General features: G+C 47.9%; 1 protein-coding gene and 1 long non-coding RNA gene across 2 annotated transcripts in view; both read right to left on the bottom strand.

Annotated features, from left to right (window-relative positions):
* The window catches only part of LOC133090712 (uncharacterized), a 34,609-nt gene extending 20,290 nt beyond the window's left edge, over positions 1-14,319 (bottom strand). Inside the window, exons 1-3 of the mRNA XM_061189072.1 lie at positions 14,262-14,319; positions 10,567-10,721; positions 10,119-10,244 (exon numbers count right to left, since the gene is read on the bottom strand). Of these exons, the coding sequence (XP_061045055.1) occupies positions 10,119-10,244; positions 10,567-10,721; positions 14,262-14,319 (339 nt within the window). The remainder of the gene's footprint in view (positions 1-10,118; positions 10,245-10,566; positions 10,722-14,261) is intronic.
* A 471-nt stretch (positions 14,320-14,790) lies between these two features.
* LOC133090456 (uncharacterized) lies at positions 14,791-20,281 on the bottom strand. Its single transcript, XR_009700798.1, has 3 exons — positions 20,242-20,281; positions 19,736-19,908; positions 14,791-15,906 (listed from the first exon to the last, which is right to left on the bottom strand). It is a non-coding gene; the product is annotated as an uncharacterized LOC133090456 (long non-coding RNA).
* Positions 20,282-20,563: the final 282 nt, after the last annotated feature.

Here is a 20,563-nt window from a genome sequence, read left to right as displayed (position 1 = left end):
CTTATCTCTACACTTTTACTGTGACCATTCAAGTCTTATTCTTCTCTAACCAAAGGGTTTAGACCACATTGGAGAAACCAAAAAAATGCTATACAAATGAAATAATATTTGCATTTTAAGACCCGTCAGTCCCTTGTGACACAAGCGACTTTAGCTCCTTCTTACTGTACAACATCCATAAGCACGTGAAGCCCAAGGTCAACCTGCATGAGGTTTAAGGAATACAAACACAATGAAGGACTGGGAACTTTTCCTTCTCTTTCCGCCACCAAATATGAGAGGCCCATGGGTCTGTGGGAACCCAACTTGCTGCAAGGGCCTGCTAGCCATATTGTCTTTTTTTTTTTTTCTAACATCTTTATTGGAGTATAATTGCTTTACAATGGTGTGTTAGTTTCTGCTGTATAACAAAGTGAATCGGCTATACGTATACATATATCCCCATATCTCCTCCCTCTTGCATCTCCCTCCTACCCTCCCTAAACCACCCCTCTAGGTGGTCACAAAGCACCGAGCTGATCTCCCTGTGCTATGCAGCTGCTTCCCACTAGCTATCTATTTTACATTCAATAGTGTATATAAGTCCATGCTACTCTCTCACTTCGTCCCAGCTTACCATTCCCCCTCCCCGTATCCTCAAGTCCATTCTCTACGTCTGCGTCTTTATTCTTGTCCTGCCCCTAGGTTCTTCAGAACCTTTTTTTTTTTAGATTCCAAATATATATGTGTCAGCGTATGGTATTTGTTTTTCTCTTTCTGACCTACTTCACTCTGTATGACAGACTCTAGGTCCATCCAAGCCATACTGTCTAAAGAACTCAAGGCCATCAGGACAGTCCAACTGGCTGAATGAAATATTTCTTTTGAAGAAGTATTAATTTTAACATTTTTGTGTAATAGTTATCACCAGCTCAGTTTCTACTCTTTTCCTCTGTGTATTTTCATGAAAATAGGAAGTTAGAACTGCATACGTTCCCTACACTCCTGAGCCAGTGCTGCTGCCCACCAGTTCTGAGTTCACTCACACACACACACACACAGAGTTACATGATGCCAAAACAGCTCTTCTACCAGACCCATAAAAGAGTACTCTTGCTGACCTTGAGGATAAGGTTAAGAGTCCTACTTTGCAAAGGACTTTAACATCAAAAACATCTGACAGTGGGCTTCCCTGGTGGTGCAGTGGTTCAGAATCCGCCTGCCAATGCAAGGGACACGGGTTTGAGCCCTGGTCCAGGAAGATCCCACATGCCGCATAGCAACTAAGCCCATGCGCCACAACTACTGAGCCCATGCGCCTAGAGCCCGTAAGCCACAACTACTGAGGCCCGCGTGCCTACAGCCCGTGCTCCACAACAAGAGAAGCCACTGCAATGAGAAGCCCGCGCACTGCAACAAAGAGTAGCCCCCGCTCGCCGCAGCCAGAGAAAGCCCGTGCGCATCAACGAAGACCAAATGCAGACAAAAAGAAATTAATTAATTAATTTAAAAAAGAAAACATCTGACAGCAAATTTAGCCTTGAGTATAAAATACATAGAGCATTCAGCAGTGCTTTCCTACGAAGGAAACATTCCCTTGCCTCGAATTCCAGGAGACAGTGATTCCACACAAACCATCCTAGAGGCTGCACTCTCAATTTCTCTCACGTCCATGTCCCTCCCCTGGTGGGCACATGAGCATGTCAGGCCAACCCCTAAGCACAGGGACCACTGAGCTGCATGCCTCCCTTAAGCCATGGTTTTTTAAAAAGTTCATCAACGCACTGACATCCATGAGTGGGGGAAAGAAAACACTCTCATGTAATAATCCTGATGCCAGTACTTAGTACATATTCAACAGAGTAGCAGCATAACAGGAATATCCCTACTGTACAGGGAACAACAGGAGCTTCTGGAGCTTCTGGAGGTGAGATGCTCTCCGTACAGTTATCTGTAGTGTTTCCTCTACCTAGTGTGCAGGAAAGGAGTTGACATTGCAAACCTTAACTTTATCCTTGGCAATGACTGCTGGCAAGGTTGACCTTGGCCAGTGTGTGGGAACTTTAATTTCTGAAGGTTTCACATCACCCTTATTATTACTCCCTGTCTCTGACTGTGCAGACAACACTGTTAGTGCTGAGCAACTGCTTTTTGCCTGGGAGTCTGGGCTTTGGGTCCATGTTGGGCAGAGGATGCTCACATGATCAGCTGTGAGCTCATAAAAACCCCCAGGGAACTGAGTCCCCAATAAGCCTCGGGTAGATGGTATTTCACATGCTGTCACAACTCATCACTGGGGCTATCAGGTGTGTTATGTGTGACTCCACTGGGAAAGGACTCTTAAAAGCCTGCACCTGGTTTCCTTCAGATTTCTCCACATGTGCCTTTTCCCTTTGCTGATTTTGCTGTGTTCTTTCGCTGTAACAAATCATAGTCATGACTCCAACTATATGCTGTCACATGAGTCTTATCTGCAGGACCTAGGGGTGGTCTTGGGGACACCAGACACATTAGAACTGGGATTTGCTAGAGCAACCCCGATTCACTAAAATATGACAAAAGCACTGTCTGGGAAGTGGGAGGGTGAAGGGGGAGGGGATGGCAAACCTTTGGGGCAGGGTGGCTATGGAGTCATCCGGGGTATGAAAGGGCAGCTGAGCTGTCTGGTGTGAGGCTAAAAGTTGACTGAGGTATGGGAATTCCCTGGCTGTCCAGTGGTTAGGACTCGGCGCTTTCACTGCTGGGGCCTGGGTTCCATCCCGGGTCGGGGAACTAAGATACCACAAGCCGTGCCAGGGCCAAAAAAAAAAAATGTTGACTGAGGTAAAAATAAGCAATCCAACTCCAGGAGGGCTGGCTCACTGGATATACCAGCTGCCTGTGGACATGCAGGCCAAGTGAGAAGAAAATCAAAGTTCAGCACAGGTAACACCTTTGATTTCTGCTCTCTCTTCCAGGCAGGAGGAGAAAGGGCCCCCAAGTTCCCAAAAGTGAGCTTTGGATAGGCAAAAAATGTTAAAAGATTGTACTGCATCAGGAGAAAAAAAGTTAAATCAGTTCCTAGAGCTGAAGCAAAATTTTAGACAAACCAAAGGGGAGGGGATAGCCAGCCTTTCTTCAGCCTAGCTGCTGGGCCTCCTGGCCCACCCACATGTGCCAGCCAGGATCTTCCCAGCTATAACGCTATCCCTGTAAACGCTAAATACGTTTATAGGGATAGGCTGAAATCCTAACCCCTGATACCTATAAATGTGACCTTACTTGGAAATAAGGTCTTTGCAGATGTAATCAAACTAAGATGAGGTCATTAGAATGTGCCCTAATCCAATGACTGGTGTCCATAGGAGACGGGGAAAATGCCATGTGAAGACACAGCCACACAGAGAAGGCAGCAGAGGAACAAGATGGACGCAGAGACTGGAATCATGCTGCTACAAGCAATGGAACGCCTGGGGATACAGAAGCTATAAGAGACAGGAAATGACCCCAGGACCCTAGAGAATTCTGAGGGAGCATGATCCTGCCAACACCTTCATTTTGGACTTCAGCCTCCAGAAATGTGAGAGAACACCCACATTGTGGTAATTTGTTATGGCAGCCCTCGGAAATGAACACAAGGTTTGATTGCAATGAGGGAAAAAAAGGGGGGGAGGGATTTTTTTTTTCTTTACTTAAAATGGTTTTGTTTTGTGGCTATTGCACCTGCTTGGATGGTAAAAATGGATACTAATGGTATCTGCTTGTAATTTTATAAATGCTAGAGAGATCATCCTCATCAGTGCAAAGAAAAATAAGACACAGCTTCCTTGCTGTTTCCGACTGGTGCCTGGGTTGGAATTTGAACCCTAAGTATCAGAAACAAGATCAGGTCTCCATAAATGATTTTTTACTATGACTTTTACCCACTGGAGGTTCAAAAAGAGGTAAACAGGGACTTCCCCGGTGGCACAGCGGTTAAGAATCTGCCTGCCAATGCAGGGGATACAGGTTCAAGCCCTGATCCAGGAAAGTCCCACATGTCGTGGAGCAACTAAGCCCATGCGCCACAACTACCGAGCCTGCACTCTAGAGCTCACGAGCCACAACTACTGAGCCCACATGCATAGAGCCTGTGCTCTGCAACAAGAGAAGCCACCGCAATGAGAAGCCCGCGCACCGCAACGAAGAGCAGCCCCTGCTCGCCGCAACTAGAGAAAACTCGCCCGAAGTGACGAAGACCCAACGCAGCCAAAAATAAATAGATAAATAAATAAATTAATTAATTAATTATTTTAAAAAAGAGGTAAACAAAATGAAAAGACAGGCAATCTTTAAGTAAAGATACACTTCTGGAATTTTAGGTAGAAGTTTTCAGTTTGCTAAAAAGCTCTTTTGAAAACCTATTTCAGATGACCTTCAGAGGCTGATTGCCCAGCAGGGACTTAGCTGGGACTCTAAGGCAGACAAGACAAAAAGGGCTTAGGACAGTCTCAATGCAGGGAGAAAGGTACCCAGTCCTGTTGACTTTGCTTTATTCTTGCAGTCAGAAATCACAGCCATGAGCAGACTATACACCGAAGCCTGGGAGGCCTCCTAGTGAATCTCTGAACCTAGGGTGGTCATGGGGACTGCTACAGACTGAAGGTTTGTGTCCCCCCAAAATTCACGTCAAAACCTAATCCCCAATGTGATGGTGTTTGGAGGTGGGCCTTTTGGAGGTGGCCAGAAATGGGATTCGCCCTTATAAAAAGGACCCCAGAGAGCTCCCTGGACCCTTCTGCTGTGTGAGGACACAGTGAGAAGACGGCCACCTACGGACCAGGAAGCACTCACCAGACACCGAATCTGCTGGTGCCTTGATCTTGGACTTCCAGCCTCCAGAACTGTGAGAAACAAAGGTCTGCTGTGTATAAGCCACCCAGCTTACAGGTGCCCCAGCTGACTAAGACAGGGACTCCCAACACACCTAGCTTGAAACCATCAAATATTTAACACTTTACAATATTAATTTTTTTCTTTTTTCTTTTGTTTTTGTGGGATTTTTTTCATTCTTTTTGTAAAAATTTTTTGTTATATTACAATATTAATTTTTTAAATGTGCCATTGAGCACACATTATATGAGAAAGACAAAGAGCTTTGCACGCATTAGCTCATATATACTTATAATAACTCTGTAAAGCAGACATGATTAAAACGAGTTCACAGCAGAAGAAACGCAGAACAATGAATTAATAACATCGTGCCAGCTTGGCACACTTGTCCTTCTTTCACACACACACCTCACAGTTGTTTTGCTAGTGTGACTGTTACTTCCCACTGTGATGAGGAGATAAGCTAGCTTCTGCCGGGCGCTGTGGAGAGCAGCTAACAGAAACATCCTATTCCATCCTTACATCTCACACTGCTTCTCCTGCCAAAGCCCCGTGCCCATGCAAAAACGCTTTGTTTGAAGACCTGACCTCTGGCTCTTTCATTTAGTAAAATTTATTTAGGTTACAGTACTTGCACTAGGCACTAGGGCTACAGCACTAACAAAACAAAAATTCTGAACCACGTGGATCTTAAATTCTTTTGGAGGAAAGCAGTAAATAAGCAAATCAAATATAATTACTGAGGAAAATGTGGCAGAGCAAGGGGATTTGGAGGGGTAGATATATATATATATAGATAGATAAATAGATAGATAGATATAGATATATACATATATATAGAGAGAGAAAGAGGGGGCAGAGATTTTCACGTGTGTGTATATACACGTTGATATCGATATACATATATATGAATGAATGGCTGCAGGGCAGAGTAAGGGAGAACAGTAAAATAACCATTTGAGATAAGACTGCAAACTGGCACCTAAAAATCAAAAACACAAATATATACATATACATACACACATAATTATATATAATTATATATATCTTCACGTAATTCAACATACTCAACATATTGGTCATATTTGGAGAGTGGCAGAGGGGCCTGCCACTGGGGTTCATTTCAAGTCTTTTAAGAAAGCTTGTTCTACATTTAGGGCTGAGTTTCATTTAACAAAGGATTACTTTTTTTTACATATTTCTGTCAACTGTACGTATGTCACATGCATTTTCCTGCACTGATGTTATATGATACAACAGAAAACTCTAAAATCAATTCACGGGATTTACCTGTAATCATCTTAGAGTTGCTGAAAGCCATTTGATAATATTCAACAGTCATACATAAAAAAACACTCTTACCAGTGGGGAATAGATGGTAATGTGGATGACTGGATAAAGGAAAATGGACAAAAGAATATTCAAACGAGACCAAAGAACATATAAATGGTATGAAGTTCACTGTTTTCTCCAAGACAATTAGGTACAAATGAAGTGTGGACAGCTGACCTGACTCTTAGTCAACATTACATTAGCAATCCAATCTGGAAAATGCGCAAATGTGCAATGCCAGGAGACACTTGTCTTAATGCCTAACTCAACAGCTGCACATGTATGACACCAACAGAACACAAAGATAATCGTACAATAAGATTCTGAACAAGATCTCAGGACAAAAATTCAACATAAAAATAAATTTCATTACCTTTCTAATTAATAGCAACAGCAAGTTGGAAAGTTCACTTTAAAAAGATAACACATACATAAACAAATGGGACCTAATGAAACTTAAAAGCTTTTGCACAGCAAAGGAACCCATAAACAAGATGAAAAGACAATCCTCAGAATGGGAGAAAATATTTGCAAATGAAGCAACGGACAAAGGATTAATCTCCAAAATATACAAACAGCTCATGCAGCTCAATATCAAAAAAACAAACATCGCAATCAAAAAACAAACATCGCAATCAAAAAATGGGCAGAAGACCTAAACAGACATTTCTCCAAAGAAGACATACAGATGGCCAACAAACACATGAAAAGATGCTCAACATCACTAATTATCAGAGAAATGCAAATCAAAACTACAATGAGGTATCACCTCACACCGGTCAGAATGGTCATCATCAAAAAATCTACAAACAGGGTTTCCCTGGTGGCGCAGGGGTTAAGAATCCGCCTGCCAAAGCAGGGGACACAGATTCGAAACCTGGTCTGGGAAGATCCCACATGCCGCGGAGCAACTAAGCCCATGTGCCACAACTACTGAGCCTGTGCTCTAGGGCCCGCGAGCCACAACTACTGAGCCCGCGAGCCACAACTACTGAAGCCCATGCGCCTAGAGCCCGTGCTCTGCAACAAGAGAAGCAACCACAATGAGAAGCCCGCACACCGCAACGAAGAGTAGCCCCCGCTCACCGCAACTAAAGAAAGCCTGCACGCAGCAACGAAGACCCAGTGCAGCCAAAAATAAATTAATTAATTTAAAAAATAAATCTACAAACAGGACTTACCTGGTGGCGCAGTGGTTAAGAATCGCCTGTCAATGCAGGGGACACAGATTCGAACCCTGGTCTGGGAAGATCCCACATACCGTGGACCAACTAAGCCCATGCGCCACAACTACTGAGCCTGCCCTCTAGAGCCTGCAAGCCACAACTACTGCAGCCCACATGCCTAGAGCCTGCGCTCTGCAACAAGAGAAGCCACCGCAATGAGAAGCATGCACCGCAACGAAGAGTAGCCCCTGCTCGCCGCAACTAGAGAAAGCCCACGCACAGCAACGAAGACCCAACGCAGCCAAAAAAAATTAATTAATTAATTTTAAAAACACTTAACTTAAAAAAAATCTACAAACAATAAATGTGGAGAAAAGGGAACCCTCATGCACTGTTGGTGGGAATGTAAATTGATACAGCCACTATTCAGAACAGTATGGAGGTTCCTTAGAAAACTAAAAACAGAAGTACCGTATGACCCAGCAATCCCATTACTGGGCATATACCCAGAGAAAATCATAATTCAAAAACACACATGCACCCCAATGTTCATTGCAGCACTATTTACAATAGCCAGGACATGGAAGCAACCTAAATGTAGAACATGTGGTACATATATACAATGGAATATTACTCAGCCACAAAAAGGAACAAAATTGGGTCATTTGTAGAGATGTGGATGGACCTAGAGACTGTCATACAAAGTGAAGTTAAGTCAGAAAGAGAAAAACAAATATTGTATATTAACGCATATATATTTGGAATCTAGAAAAATGGTATAGATGATCTTATTTGCAAAGCAGAAGTAGAGACACAGACAAAGAGAAAAAACATATGGATACCAAGGGAGAGGTGGGGGTAAGGAACTGGGAGAATGGGATTGACATATATACACTATTGATACTATGTATTAAATAGATAACTAATGAGAACCTACTGTATAGCACAGGAACTCTACTCAGTGCTCTGTGGTGACCTAAATGGGAAGGAAATCCAAAAAAGAGAGGGAGGATATATGTATATGTATAGCTGATTCACTTTGCTGTACAGTAGAAACTAACACAACATTATAAAGCAACTATACTCCAATAAAAACTAATTTTAAAAAAGGGAAAAAAGATAACACATACAGCAGAAACTAACACAACATTGTTAATCAACTATACTCCAATAAAAAATTATTACTCAAAAGAAAAAAGATAACACATACCATGGTAAAAACCAAATTGAAGTAGTACAAAATCAGTTTAATGAAGGCTATAAACAGAACCTAACAAAAATTTTAAAACATGAAGGATAATAACAAAGCAAAATGAAATAAATGACAAGATGGCACACGTTCTTAAAAAGAAATCAGTGTTACCAAGATATCAACCCTCCCAAGACAGTCTTTATAAAATTCCATAAAATTGCCAAACCAGATGTTTTTTAGGATTTGACAAATACCAACTTTACACACAAATGCCCCCAAACAGGCAAAATATTCTGAAGAACCAGGCAGGAATCCGTCTATCACACTGCAAGGGTTTTAAAGCAGCAGGAACTCCCGACAGGACGGAATTGGCAAAGGAATGGACGACTAAATCTACAGAAAGGAACAGAGCCCAAAGCAGGCCTGTGTCTACGGGGCGGGGGAGACCTGATTCACCACAGGGTACCCACGGGGAGCCAAGCAGAAATGATAGACACTTCCACACATGGGACAGGACAAACTGGTATCTAAGTAACATCCGTGTATTCCCACCTCTTCCATGGACAATACCCAATTTACTGCAGATTTAAGCAAAGTGTATCGCAGATAATAAAAAACAACAGTATCATCTACCGTCACAAATTAAATAACTGGTATTTTTGGTGAATCTTTAAAATTCACCAATTTCACCTACCACGCTATGTGGTACTGTATTCACTTCTCTGCAGCTGTACAGGAAGGGACAGGCCTGAGAAACTTACTACAGACTGGAGGAGATTTTAAAAGAATGTTTAACAAACGTAATGTATGACATTTTTTTTTTTCCTGAAACTCACCCCTTTGAAAATACTTTATGTTTCCTGCTGTACTAATTCAATGTATTTTACACTTGCTGAAAATCTGAGGTTCCAGTAAGTGAATACATCTTTTCAAGGTGCAAAACCCAGGGAGGGGCTGTGCTGAACTGGTACCCAGACACAGATGACTCAGGGTCAAGTGCAGCCACGCTACCACGAGGGGCACCCCTCCCCCACTGCTCACTAACGTGCTCCCTGAACAAAGGACACTGGCTGTGTCCCCGCTGTGTCGCCAGTGCATTTGGCTTGGGGGGTGGGAGGGGGTGAGGGGTGCTGCCCCACCTCACGGTGGGCTTTCCTTGACCTTTGCGTTAGTTTTTCTCGCTTCACTTGTGAGAACCCAGGGAGCAGGAATCATTTCCGTCTTTTCCCCTCAGACGTCCGGTCAGCTGACAAGTAGTGTCCCTCCAGGGAATGAGAACTGGGGCTGGGGTCATTTAGGACGGAGGACCTACCAGGAGACGCCCTCCCAGCCCAGGGCCCCCAAGCAGGTCTCCCCAGGCTCCCCGCCCGCCTCCGCAGGCTGTCGGCTGGGAGGAGACGACCAGGGGCTGATGTTCCCGGACCCCCGGGAGGAGGACAGTTGTGCACATCTAGGTCACCCAGATAGTCCTGAGACACCGGTCCCACAAGCGGGGACCGGACAGGACGCCGGGACCCCACCCCGCGACCGCTTCCAGCCGGTTCCGGACGGTTCGTAAAAGCCCCTCCCGGTCTCGGGCCCCGGTCCCGCGGACTCACCATCTTCGCCGGGCTCCCGGCTCTCCCAGGCGTCCTTGCCGCGGCCCGCGCAGGTGAGAAGTACGGGGACCGGACTCCGGGGCCTGCGCGGCGCAGGTGCGCAGGAGCCCCACGGCTGGCCGAGAACTACCCGCTCACGGGCTGGCAGCGTGCTCTGACTGGACGGTGCTCCTGGCACTCTCTTCCACCTGGCTCTTGATTGGGAGATGCTTCGCGCCCCACCATCCTGATTGGACAGTGCTTCGGGCATTGCTACTGCCCGGGCCCCTGACTGGACGGTTTCCCGAGACCCGCCCCTGGAGCCCCTGATTGGACAGTTCTCTGGGCCCCGCCCGTGAGCGCCTGATTGTTCCCTGGGCACCGCCCCGTCGCATCTGATTGGACATTCCTCCCAGGCCCGCCCTCTGGTTATTGAGTGACAGGCCTTCGTGACACATTGCGGACCGACCCTCCCGCGCGGGACGTGGGCTCCGAGCAGAACCCGCTCTCGGGCGGTCGAACCCGGCGTCCTTCCACAGTTCGGCGGCCCCTCCTTGTCCTCCTCCTGGACCGGGAAGTCCTGATTCAGTTTCCACGAGGAGCGCCCCTTGTCCGGAGCCGGGACTGGACAGGATGGGACGGGGGAAGGAGCGGGTCTAGTGACCTCCGGGGTCAGGAGTCGGCCCGGCAGCGAGGTCACCGTGGAAACATATATGTGTTTAAGAACGAAGACGCTCAGTGACGTCACATTCTGCCTGTCAGCGTTTCGCTTGATTTTGACGTGTGACCCTTGACACGGGGAGGCCCCGCCCTTCGTCCCCGCCCCCACCACTGGGGCTTGAGATCAGCAACCGAAGGCCCCAGGGACCTTTCCCCCGTGGGAAGTCAGACCCGGAGGCCACAGCCCCGCGCAGGACTGGTATCAGCACATCCACAGGTGTGGGATGCCACAGTTCTCAGGTGTACATTTTACACTACAAGGAAATTTATGTCTGATCAGGTTTTTAGTGCATCCCCAGGGAATTTTGAAAACGACAAGGGTCTGGTATTTCATAACAGTACGAAGGTACTTAATACCACTTTTTTTTTTTAATAATTAGAAACACTTTAAATTCCTAGCCTCTTGGCGACCCTTAAGTATCAGAGCCATCCAAGCACGTTGGCCTTCGAATCTTCTCAGCAAGAGTGGATGATCACACAACTCTTTAGATCAAAATTAGATGAAGGTTATTTTTGGTGCGACTTTTTCTGTCGTGAGCTTCCTTTACACAGCAATGGTGTAAATAGCATCAAATTGAAGGAAAAGTTTGTTAAATGCAGCCATAAATAATTATAATAAATATATATCAAGTAACTTTACAGCACACACTTTTTAGGGCCAAGGTTTGGATCTGTCTGGACCTCAATGTGCTCTCTGGGAGAAGCAGTCCTGTTACAAGCTGTACATTTCAAAATGGGTAAGATGGGGGAATTCCCTGGTGGTCCAGTGGTTAGGATTCAGGGCTTCCAAAGCAGGGGGCACCGGTCCTATCCCTGGTTGGGGAGCTAAGATCCCTAAAGCTGTGCGGTGCGGCCAAAATTAAAATAGTTAAGATGGTAAAAATATAAATAAATAAGTACGTGGTAAATTTCATGTTATGTGTATTTTGCCACAGTATTTTTTTAAACGGTTTTTTTTTTTTTTTTAAGGCTGTGATATCCTTGAGACAACTGAATTCCTACTTTTATTTTTTTTTTGGCTGCGTTGGGTCTTTGTTGCTGCGCGCGGGCTTTCTGTAGTTGCGGCGAGCGGGGGCTACTCTTCATTGCGGTGCGTGGGCTTCTCATTGCTCTGGCTTCTCTTGTTGCGGAGCACGGGCTCTAGAGCACATGCTCAGTAGTTGTGGTGCGTGGGCTTAGTTGCTCCGCTGCCTGTGGGATCTCCCCCCTCCAGTGATGGAACACGTGTCCCCTGCATTGGCAGGGGGATTCTCAACCACTGCGCCACCAGGAAAGTCCCTGAATTCCTACTTTAACTTATATAAAACAACAAAAAAAGCTTATATAAATTTAGGATGGACCTAAGAACTCTTAATACACTTACTAGATGGGGGCTAAACACCTACTGCATTTAATATGCCTGCTTCTTTTAGAAAACATTCTCTCATTTGACATTAAGTGGATGCCCAAACTCTGATATCGTTTGTCATTTTATTTACAGACAGAACTTTAAAAATTCCTTTTTTAGGAATTCCCTGGCAGTCCAGTGGTTAGGACTCCGAGCTCTCACTGCCGAGGGCCCGGGTTCAATCCCCGGTCGGAGAACTAAAAATCCCACAAACCGTGGGACATGGCCAAAAAAATAAATAAAATAAAAATTTCTTTTTTACGGTTTTCAAAAAGGTTTTAGATGCTTTCATAAAAATGAGTGTTTAGAGAATTAACATATAAAAAAGCTTCAAGGCAAAAATAAGTTACTCATTGGATTTATAAACTATTAAAAATAAAATATATACTTTAAAAAATATGGGTTAATAATGCATGCCGAGTTTCAATAAATCAGCATGGAATTTAGGAGTCTGCCTTAAGATTGGGTCCTGGCATGGCCCTCAAGCACTCCTGTCTGTTTGCCATAATGTGTTCAGAGATCTATCCTGTGAGCCTCACACATAAATAACATGTCATTTCATGTATTAAGGTGAAAAATGAGGCTGGTTTCTGAATTCTTCACCAAACACTCATTGCCACAAGAGAGCAGAGTAACACGTGTGGCCATCTGAGGGAAAGGAGGGGCGATGCAAGATGTTTAGGCCACGCTGGGATATTATTCATGCACAGAGGTAACAACATCCTCAACCACGCAAGGAATGAGGGGCCAATCCCTCTCCCTCCTCCAGATTCCATCCCCCCTCCAGTTGGCAGAAGTTTCTGGCAAAGCAGAAACAGTGTTTTCACCCACATCACAAAGCAAAGGGTTTGTGGGTTGGTTCAGCCCATAGAATTAAAGGTTCCCAAAGATGTCCACATCCTAATCACTGGAACTTGTGACTGTCACCTTAGGTGGCAAAAGGGACATTGCAGGTGGGATTAAGGCCCCTGAGACGGGGATGACCCTGGATTCCCTGGGGGCCCAGCGTCATCACAGGGTCCTTATGAGAGGGAGGCGGGAGGGTCAGAGGCAGAGAGAGACGGGAGATGCTGCGCTGCTGGCTGTGAGGATGCAGGAGGGGCCACGAGCCAGGGACCCGGCGCCTCTAGAAGCTGGAAAAGGCGGGAACCGATGCTGCCCTGGAGCCTCCGGAAGGACCCGCCCTGCCCACACCTTGAATTTGGACTTCTGCCCTGCAGAACTGTGATAAGAATAAACTGGCTACGGGCGTTCCCTGGTGGCGCAGTGGTTGGGACTCAGCGCTTTCACTGCCAAGGGCCTGGGTTCGATCCCTGGTGAGGGAACTGAGATCCCGCACGGCCAAAAGGAAAAAAAGGGGGGGGGGTGCCCAACCAGCGTCCAGAGGAGGGAGTTCAGATGGAGCAGAACCCAGAAGTCAGACTCCACTAGTGCCTGGTGGGCACCTGTCTCTGGCTTACAGCCCAGGGACAGACAGACACCGGGCCCGCAGTAAATGCAGCACGGACCACCGGCACGCAGGTCGGCCGGGAATGCTTTCCCCATTTCTTGCTGAACGGGTGATTGTAACTTCTGGATCCGTGAGTATGACCTTCCCACCTGAGAAGCTCCTGCTGCTTCTTCGTGATCGTGCTGCTCCAGGGTCATGCGATGGAGGGTCTATTACTGACTTTTCCTGGACAACCTCACAGGGTGGTCATGAGGGCTCATGAGTTCACGTGGGTCGTGGCCTCTGCTGCCCGCAGAGCCAGAGAGCCTAGAAGCCACACCGAGCAATCTGTCTGACCAGGGAGACCCTCACCCAAAACCTGAGGTCCGTAGATACTGGTTCTTTGGTGCCATGAGTTGGAGTTCCACGTCACAAAGCACAGAGGGGTAAGGAGTGGGGTTTGCTACCTGCCCCAGACTCACCTGCTCCCTGAAATACTCGGGGAGAGCCGAGTTTGGGGAAGGGAGGATGAAGGGGTGGGGGATGACAGATGCATGGTACCTGGCTGGCTGGGCTGCTGGCTGTCCTGAGAACGAAAAGCTACCTGTGGAATTTGACAGTGACAGACCCGACCTCAGGAAAGTGGGTGTGCTGGAGTGCTGGATCCCCTGGCAGGTTTGGGCCATTCGCGCTAAAATGAGGGGATTTAAAAAAAAAAAAAAAAGCAAGTACTGGTGATGCCTTTGGTCTTTTCCCTCTTCCAGGAGGAGCAAGGGCTCAGACATTCCCAAAGGGGGTGGCGTGGAAGTGGACAAAACATATTCAATGTCCCTGTTGCCTGTTCCTCCTAGCAGAAAAAAACAGCCTTTTTCCCCCAGTGGCTGCAGCTGCTACAACCTCCCCCAGGGCCCCCTGCATTCCAGCTGGCGGCTTTAATGTTAACCCTGCAATTGCTGAATCACTGCAAGGGTTGAGTGAATTTGCAAGGAAAAAAAATGTCAATGGCTCTGTATTGTATGGCTCTTAACATAGGATGCATAATAAAAAATTAGTGTGAAATATTATTGGTTTGCATTTATTAAATACAATAATATATTTATATTATAATAATTATAAGCATTATAGTATTATTATAATACATTATTCTGATTATTATAACAAATGATATAAATATATTATTATAATTTCATAACAGAGAGATCATTCCAATCAGGGAAAGGTGGGAAAAAAGTCTTAGTGGGACACAACTTCTTTGCTTTTTGCAAAGCTCCGGGCTGAAACCTGACCGTGTCCGTGTGGGCTGTTTCAGCCAGGCTGACCTGAGAGCGGGTCCAGGCGCAAAAACCAGGACTTCGACTCAAGGACCAGCGCAGATCCAGGACACCTGACGGTTTCTAACTATGAGAGTCTCACGGATGCTGCAGGGACCATCTGGGAGACTTGCAAACGTCCACGAGAAAGGGCTTGTTTCCCTAGGGCACCTGAAACCGAACTGTGGATCAGCCCTGTTTTTCTGATGTGGAGAATAATTATGCTCAGTGAAATAAGCCAGACACAGAAGGACAAATACTGTCTGATTCCACTCACAGGAGGTCCCTAGAGGAGTCACATCCACAGAGACAGGAAGTAGATGGTGGGTTCCAGGGGCTGGGGAGGGGCTGGGGAGTCAGTGTTTCATGGGGACAGAGTTTCAGTTTGGGAAGATGGGAAAGTTCTGGAGGTGGATGGTGGGGCTGGCTGCATGACAGTGTGAATGTACTTAAAGCCACTGAGCTGTGCGCTTAAAAATGGTTAAAATGGTAAACTTTATATGTATTTAACCACAATAAAATTTTTTTTGAAAGAGGAAAAATGGTTAAGATGATAAATTTAATGTTATGTGTACTTTACCACAATTTTAAAAAATATAAATGTTTTAAAGAGGAAGGCACCTTGGGGGAGGCCCTCCCTGCCCTATGGGAGAAACTGCAGGGTCTTCAGGTGGTGCAGAGATGCTCCAGGCCCTGGGAAGGAAGCACAGCCCTCCTCTGGGGATACAGTGCAAGTCTCCCTACACTTAGGAGGAGCCCGAGTGCCTGGCCCAGACGCTCATGGTGAATTCTCCCATCTTTCCCACAAAGCAAGGGCACTCCGCTTCTGACAGGTGTGTTCCCTCTGGACATACTGGGTGCCTTTCGGGGGAAGAGGAAGCCTCACTGGGGCCAGGGGAGCAGGCACCCAGCAGCCATCCTCTCCACCCTCCTGGGCAAAAGCAGCTTCCCGGGCAGGAAAGGCTGCGGGAGAGGAAAGGCAGAGTGAAGACCAGACCCAGCCTGTGCCCAGACCCCAGAATCCCCTCCACCACTTGAGACGACCCCCGCCACAGAGGATGGTCATGGAAGCCAGGACAGGCCAGGGGCCTTAATGGCTCCATTTTCTGGATGAAGATACAGAAGGTCTTGGAAGCACACAAGTTCTACTGTGAAGTGCTCTGTATTAGCGTCTCGGGGCGGCTGTAACAAATGACCACACACTGGGGGGCTTAAAACATCAGAAATTTATTTTCTCTCAGTTCTGGAGGCCGGAAGCCTGAGATTCAGGTGTGGCAGAACCACGCCCCCTCTGAAGGCTCCAGGGCAGGGTCCTTCCTGCCTCTTCCAGCTTCTGGGGGCTCCAGGCATCCTTGACTTGTGTCCCCATCACTCCAGTCTCTGCCTCCCCTTCTTCTGTCTCTGTGCGTCTCTCTCCTCTTCTTATAAGGACACCAGCCATTGGCTTAGGGACCCCCCCCCTCCACCCACCCCACTCCAGGATGACCTCATCTTAACTAATGACACCTACAAAGACTGTTTCCAAAAAAGGTCACATTCTGAGTTACTGGGTGGACGTGAATTTGGGAGCGCGGGACACAATTCAACCCAGTAGGACTTCCCAGGCCCACGTTTTGGAAGGCTCAGTTCAGAACCCCCATCCCCAGGCTCTGCATCAATCAGATTCACCTCTCCCTCCCCACAGCCGAATCCCTCTCCGCCTTCCTCTCTCCTCTCGGATTCTTGGCCAAACTGCCCAAACTGCTCCGTGCTGTAGCAGGAAGGATCTAGATGGGCCTGCCCCGCCTTATGAGAAGCAGGAACACGTGACCCTGAATGCCCGTGGGGAATTCTGAGCTCCCCACATACCCAGGGGACCCCCTGCCTTCCAGCGGGAGAGCTCCAGGTGGATCTGGGCTGTGCTGATTCTGGAATTCTGCACAGTGACAGGACTCTGTCCTTGACCAAACGTTAGGCCCCTCTGATCCCTCGTCCCAACTAGGCTTCGATCTTTGGGCTCCCGAGTTTGTCTCTGCATGGCACAGTTTTGGCAAAAACCCTGCTAAGTGACTTCAGCGAGAACCCCTGCCCTATGTTTCTATAGTTATATGAGCTGCCACCGAGGGGGAGGCTGGGCGGTGGCTACATGGGACTCTGCCCTGTCTTTGCAACTTCTTATGAGTCCGTAATTTGTTAAAAATTTAAAGTTTTAAAAAATAGTAGTCTCCCCCCCCCCAAAAAAAGAATTTCATGGGAAAAGTTGATTAGGGAAAAAATGCCTAAAAAGGGGGCGATAATTTTTTAAAAAGGCTAAGAACACTGCCCAAGGGGAAGCTGTGTGAAGGTACATGGGAACTCTCCGTACCACCCTGGCAATAGACACTTCCAAAAAAAAAAAAGGAAGGGAATTCCCTGGCGGTCCAGTGGTTAGGACTCTGCGCTCTCACTGCGAGGGCCTGAGTTTGATCCCTGGTCAGGGAACTAGGATCCCACAAGCCATAGGGCGAGGCCAAAAAAAAAAAAAAAAAAGAATTGACACTTCTCTAAAGACAACATACAAATGGCTAATAAGCACATGAAAAGATGCTCATGGTCACCAGTCATCAGGGAAATGCAAATCAAACCCACATTGAGATAGCATCTCATCTCCCCACCAGGATGGTTAGGATCAAAAAGACAGACAAGTAAAGCAACTAGACTCCAATAAAAATAAATAAATAAATAAATAAATAAATAGGTGTAATAAGAAAATGTAAAGAGCTCACGCACAAAGAAATAAAACTGCACTATAATAAAATTTTAATAGCACATTACCCCTTTGTCTAAAACAACAACAACAACAACAAAAAACCCCAAAAGACAGACAATGATGAGTGTTGCCAAGGATGGGGCACCCTCACCCATTGCTAGTGAGAATGTAAAATGGTGCAGCCACTGTGAAAAACAGTCTGGCAGTTCTTCAAATGGTTAGAGTTGCCATAAGACCCAGTTCCACTCTTAGGTATCTACTCAAAAGAAAAGAAAAAAAAAACACATCCACACAAAAACCTGTACACCCATGTTCACAGCAGCGTAACCCACAACAGGTGAAAGGTGGAAACAACCCAAATGTCCATCAAGTGAGGAATGGATAATCGCCGTAAGGCACATCCACACAATGAAAGACTATTCGGCCATAAGAAGGAGTGAAGCACTGACACTCGCTACAACGTGGATGAACCCTGAGAACACGATGCTCAGTGAGAGAAGCCAGACACAGAAGGACACATTCCATGGATGGGAAACGTCCAGAACAGGCCAATCCACAGACACAGAGAGTGGGTTCCTGGTTGTCAGGGGCTGGGGAGGGGGAGGGGAGTGACTGTTGATGGGGACGGGGTTTCTTTTTGGGGTGATGGAATGCTCCAGAATTAGACATAATCTAACTATATACACACACACACACACACACACACACACACGTGTAAATATACAGCAAAAAGCCAGCAAGGATAGACACCAAACGATATCACGGTTACCTCCAGCAAGGACCTGGAATTATGAAAAGTATCAAGGAAAACGTGATGTGCAGTCAGCTTCTCGAAATAAAATCGAGATAAAATAGAAAAGTTTAAAAATCTAAAAATGACGGCAGCTTTCGCTGCGCTTCCGAGATGAGGGACCAGAGGGGATTTGATGCAAATTCTCTTCCCGGGAGCTGGCTCTGACTCATTCCACGTGGGTGGTGGGAACTGTGGGTGCACAATGCTGTGCCGAGCCATGCCCCCAAACTGCACCAGCTGCCCCTCGAGGACACACAATACTTTACCCAGGGGGAACATCTGCTGCTAAGACTGTCATGGGCTGAATCACGTCCCCTAAAAGATACGCTCCAGTCCTGACCCCCAGTAGCTGTGAATGGGAACTTATTTGCAAACAGGCTCTTTGCAGATGTAATTAGTTAAGATGAGGTCATACTGGGGCAGAGAGTGTCCTAATGCGATATGACTGGTGTCCTTAAAAGAGAGACAGACACACAGGGAGAAGGCCATGTGACTACAGAGGCAGAGATTGGAGTGATGCATGACGGCCACCACCAGAGGCTGGAAGAGGCAGGAAGGACCCTCCCCTGGAGCCTTCAGAGGGAGCAGAGCCCTGTGACACCCTGATCTCTCTGCTCTTGGGACTTTAAATTGCAGCTGATGGCAATGGGTCCAGGACCCCCTGTCCTTTCCTAGGTCTTCCAGACCAATCCTCTCCCACCCTTGGGTGGTTCGCAGGACCCTCCCTCCCTCGTGGTTGATGTCAGTGATCCCGTTAGACCCTCATTCACCCAGGCCTGTGGCACCTGGTTCAGGGTCTTCCCTTTCAGTTTTCAAACCACTGAAACTCATCTTTTCTCCACAGGAAAGGGCTGATGAGGATTTCCTGGCAGGGAAAAGTGCAATCAACCCCAGGGAAGGGGAGAGGTCGGTGAGCTTGTTGCTGGGACATTAGCAGAATGGTCAGCTCATTCCTGAGCAGGTGTGTCAGGAATCAATGGAGTGGACTCTTGATACCTTATCGCTAGAATCACAATGCTAAGGTGTAAGACCCCTTGGCACGGGCGACACTGGGTCTGGATCGTTCTCTGAGGGTCATCGTGGGCGCTGTAGGGTGTTGAGCAGCATCCCTGGCCCCCACCCACTCAATGTCAGGAGGCCCCCCAGTCATGATAACCACAGATGTCCCCAGACACCGCCCCGTGTCCGCCGGGGGGCAGAACCACCCCAGGTGAGAACCCCGCCCAAGTGCGCAATGAGTCTACACTCTGGATTCTGGACGTTCGGTTTACCTCGTTTCCCTGTAACGTCCGGCCTCTGGAAACTCCATTTACTTCACGACAGAGTTTGCCCCACGGACCTGTCATCCAGGGGCACTTTCACAGGGCAGGGCTCGGACTTTGCCATTCTGGGTGCTGGGCGGCCTCGGGCAAGCTGCTCGACCTCTCTGCCTCTCCTTTGCCGCCTGCAGAGTGACGGGTGGAGCAAACCCAAGGGGAACACCCCAGGCCACCCCTCCCGCCCGGGACCCCGCCCCAGACCCCGTCCCAACCCCCGCCCGCCTAACTACCCGCACAGGAGCGGGGACCAGGCTCGGGGTCTGCATCCCAGCGCGGCTGCGCGGCCCGGACAAGCGCTTCCCGGGTGCTGCGGCCCCAGGTGTGGGGCAGCGCTCCGGCGCCGCCGGGTCCTGCCCGGGTCCCGCCGTGGCGGAGGCGCTCGGTGCAGCGCGTCCCGGGTACCCCTCAGCACCCCGCCCGCCCGCCCGCGCCCCCCGTTGGCGCCCCACTTAACTCACGCCGCTGTCTCCGCCCCCGGACGCGCGCCCAGGACGGACCCGGCAGTGCGCCTGCGCGCCTACGCGCCACGAGGCCGTGAACTACAAGTCCCAGAAGGCTCCGGGCGCGACCCAGGGTCCCCGTCCCTCCGGGGGCAGCGAGTTGAGTCACAGCGCTCTCTGCGGGCGGGCGGTGTCTCCGCAGGACTGAGATGCCTCCTGCAGCTGAGCACTTCCTCCGGCCCCAGGCACACACGCGCGCTCCCTGAGAAGCTCGGGCGCATGAGCTGCCTTTTCTTAAATAAGGGAGGAAATGCGGTATATTCAGCGCCACGCCCAAGAC

The sequence above is a fragment of the Eubalaena glacialis genome, chromosome 4 (genome assembly GCF_028564815.1).
Source record: "Eubalaena glacialis isolate mEubGla1 chromosome 4, mEubGla1.1.hap2.+ XY, whole genome shotgun sequence".
Classification (NCBI taxonomy): Eukaryota; Metazoa; Chordata; class Mammalia; order Artiodactyla; family Balaenidae; genus Eubalaena; species Eubalaena glacialis.
The sequence above is the reverse complement of the archived record's forward strand: the minus strand, read 5'-3'. Positions and strand labels throughout refer to the sequence as shown.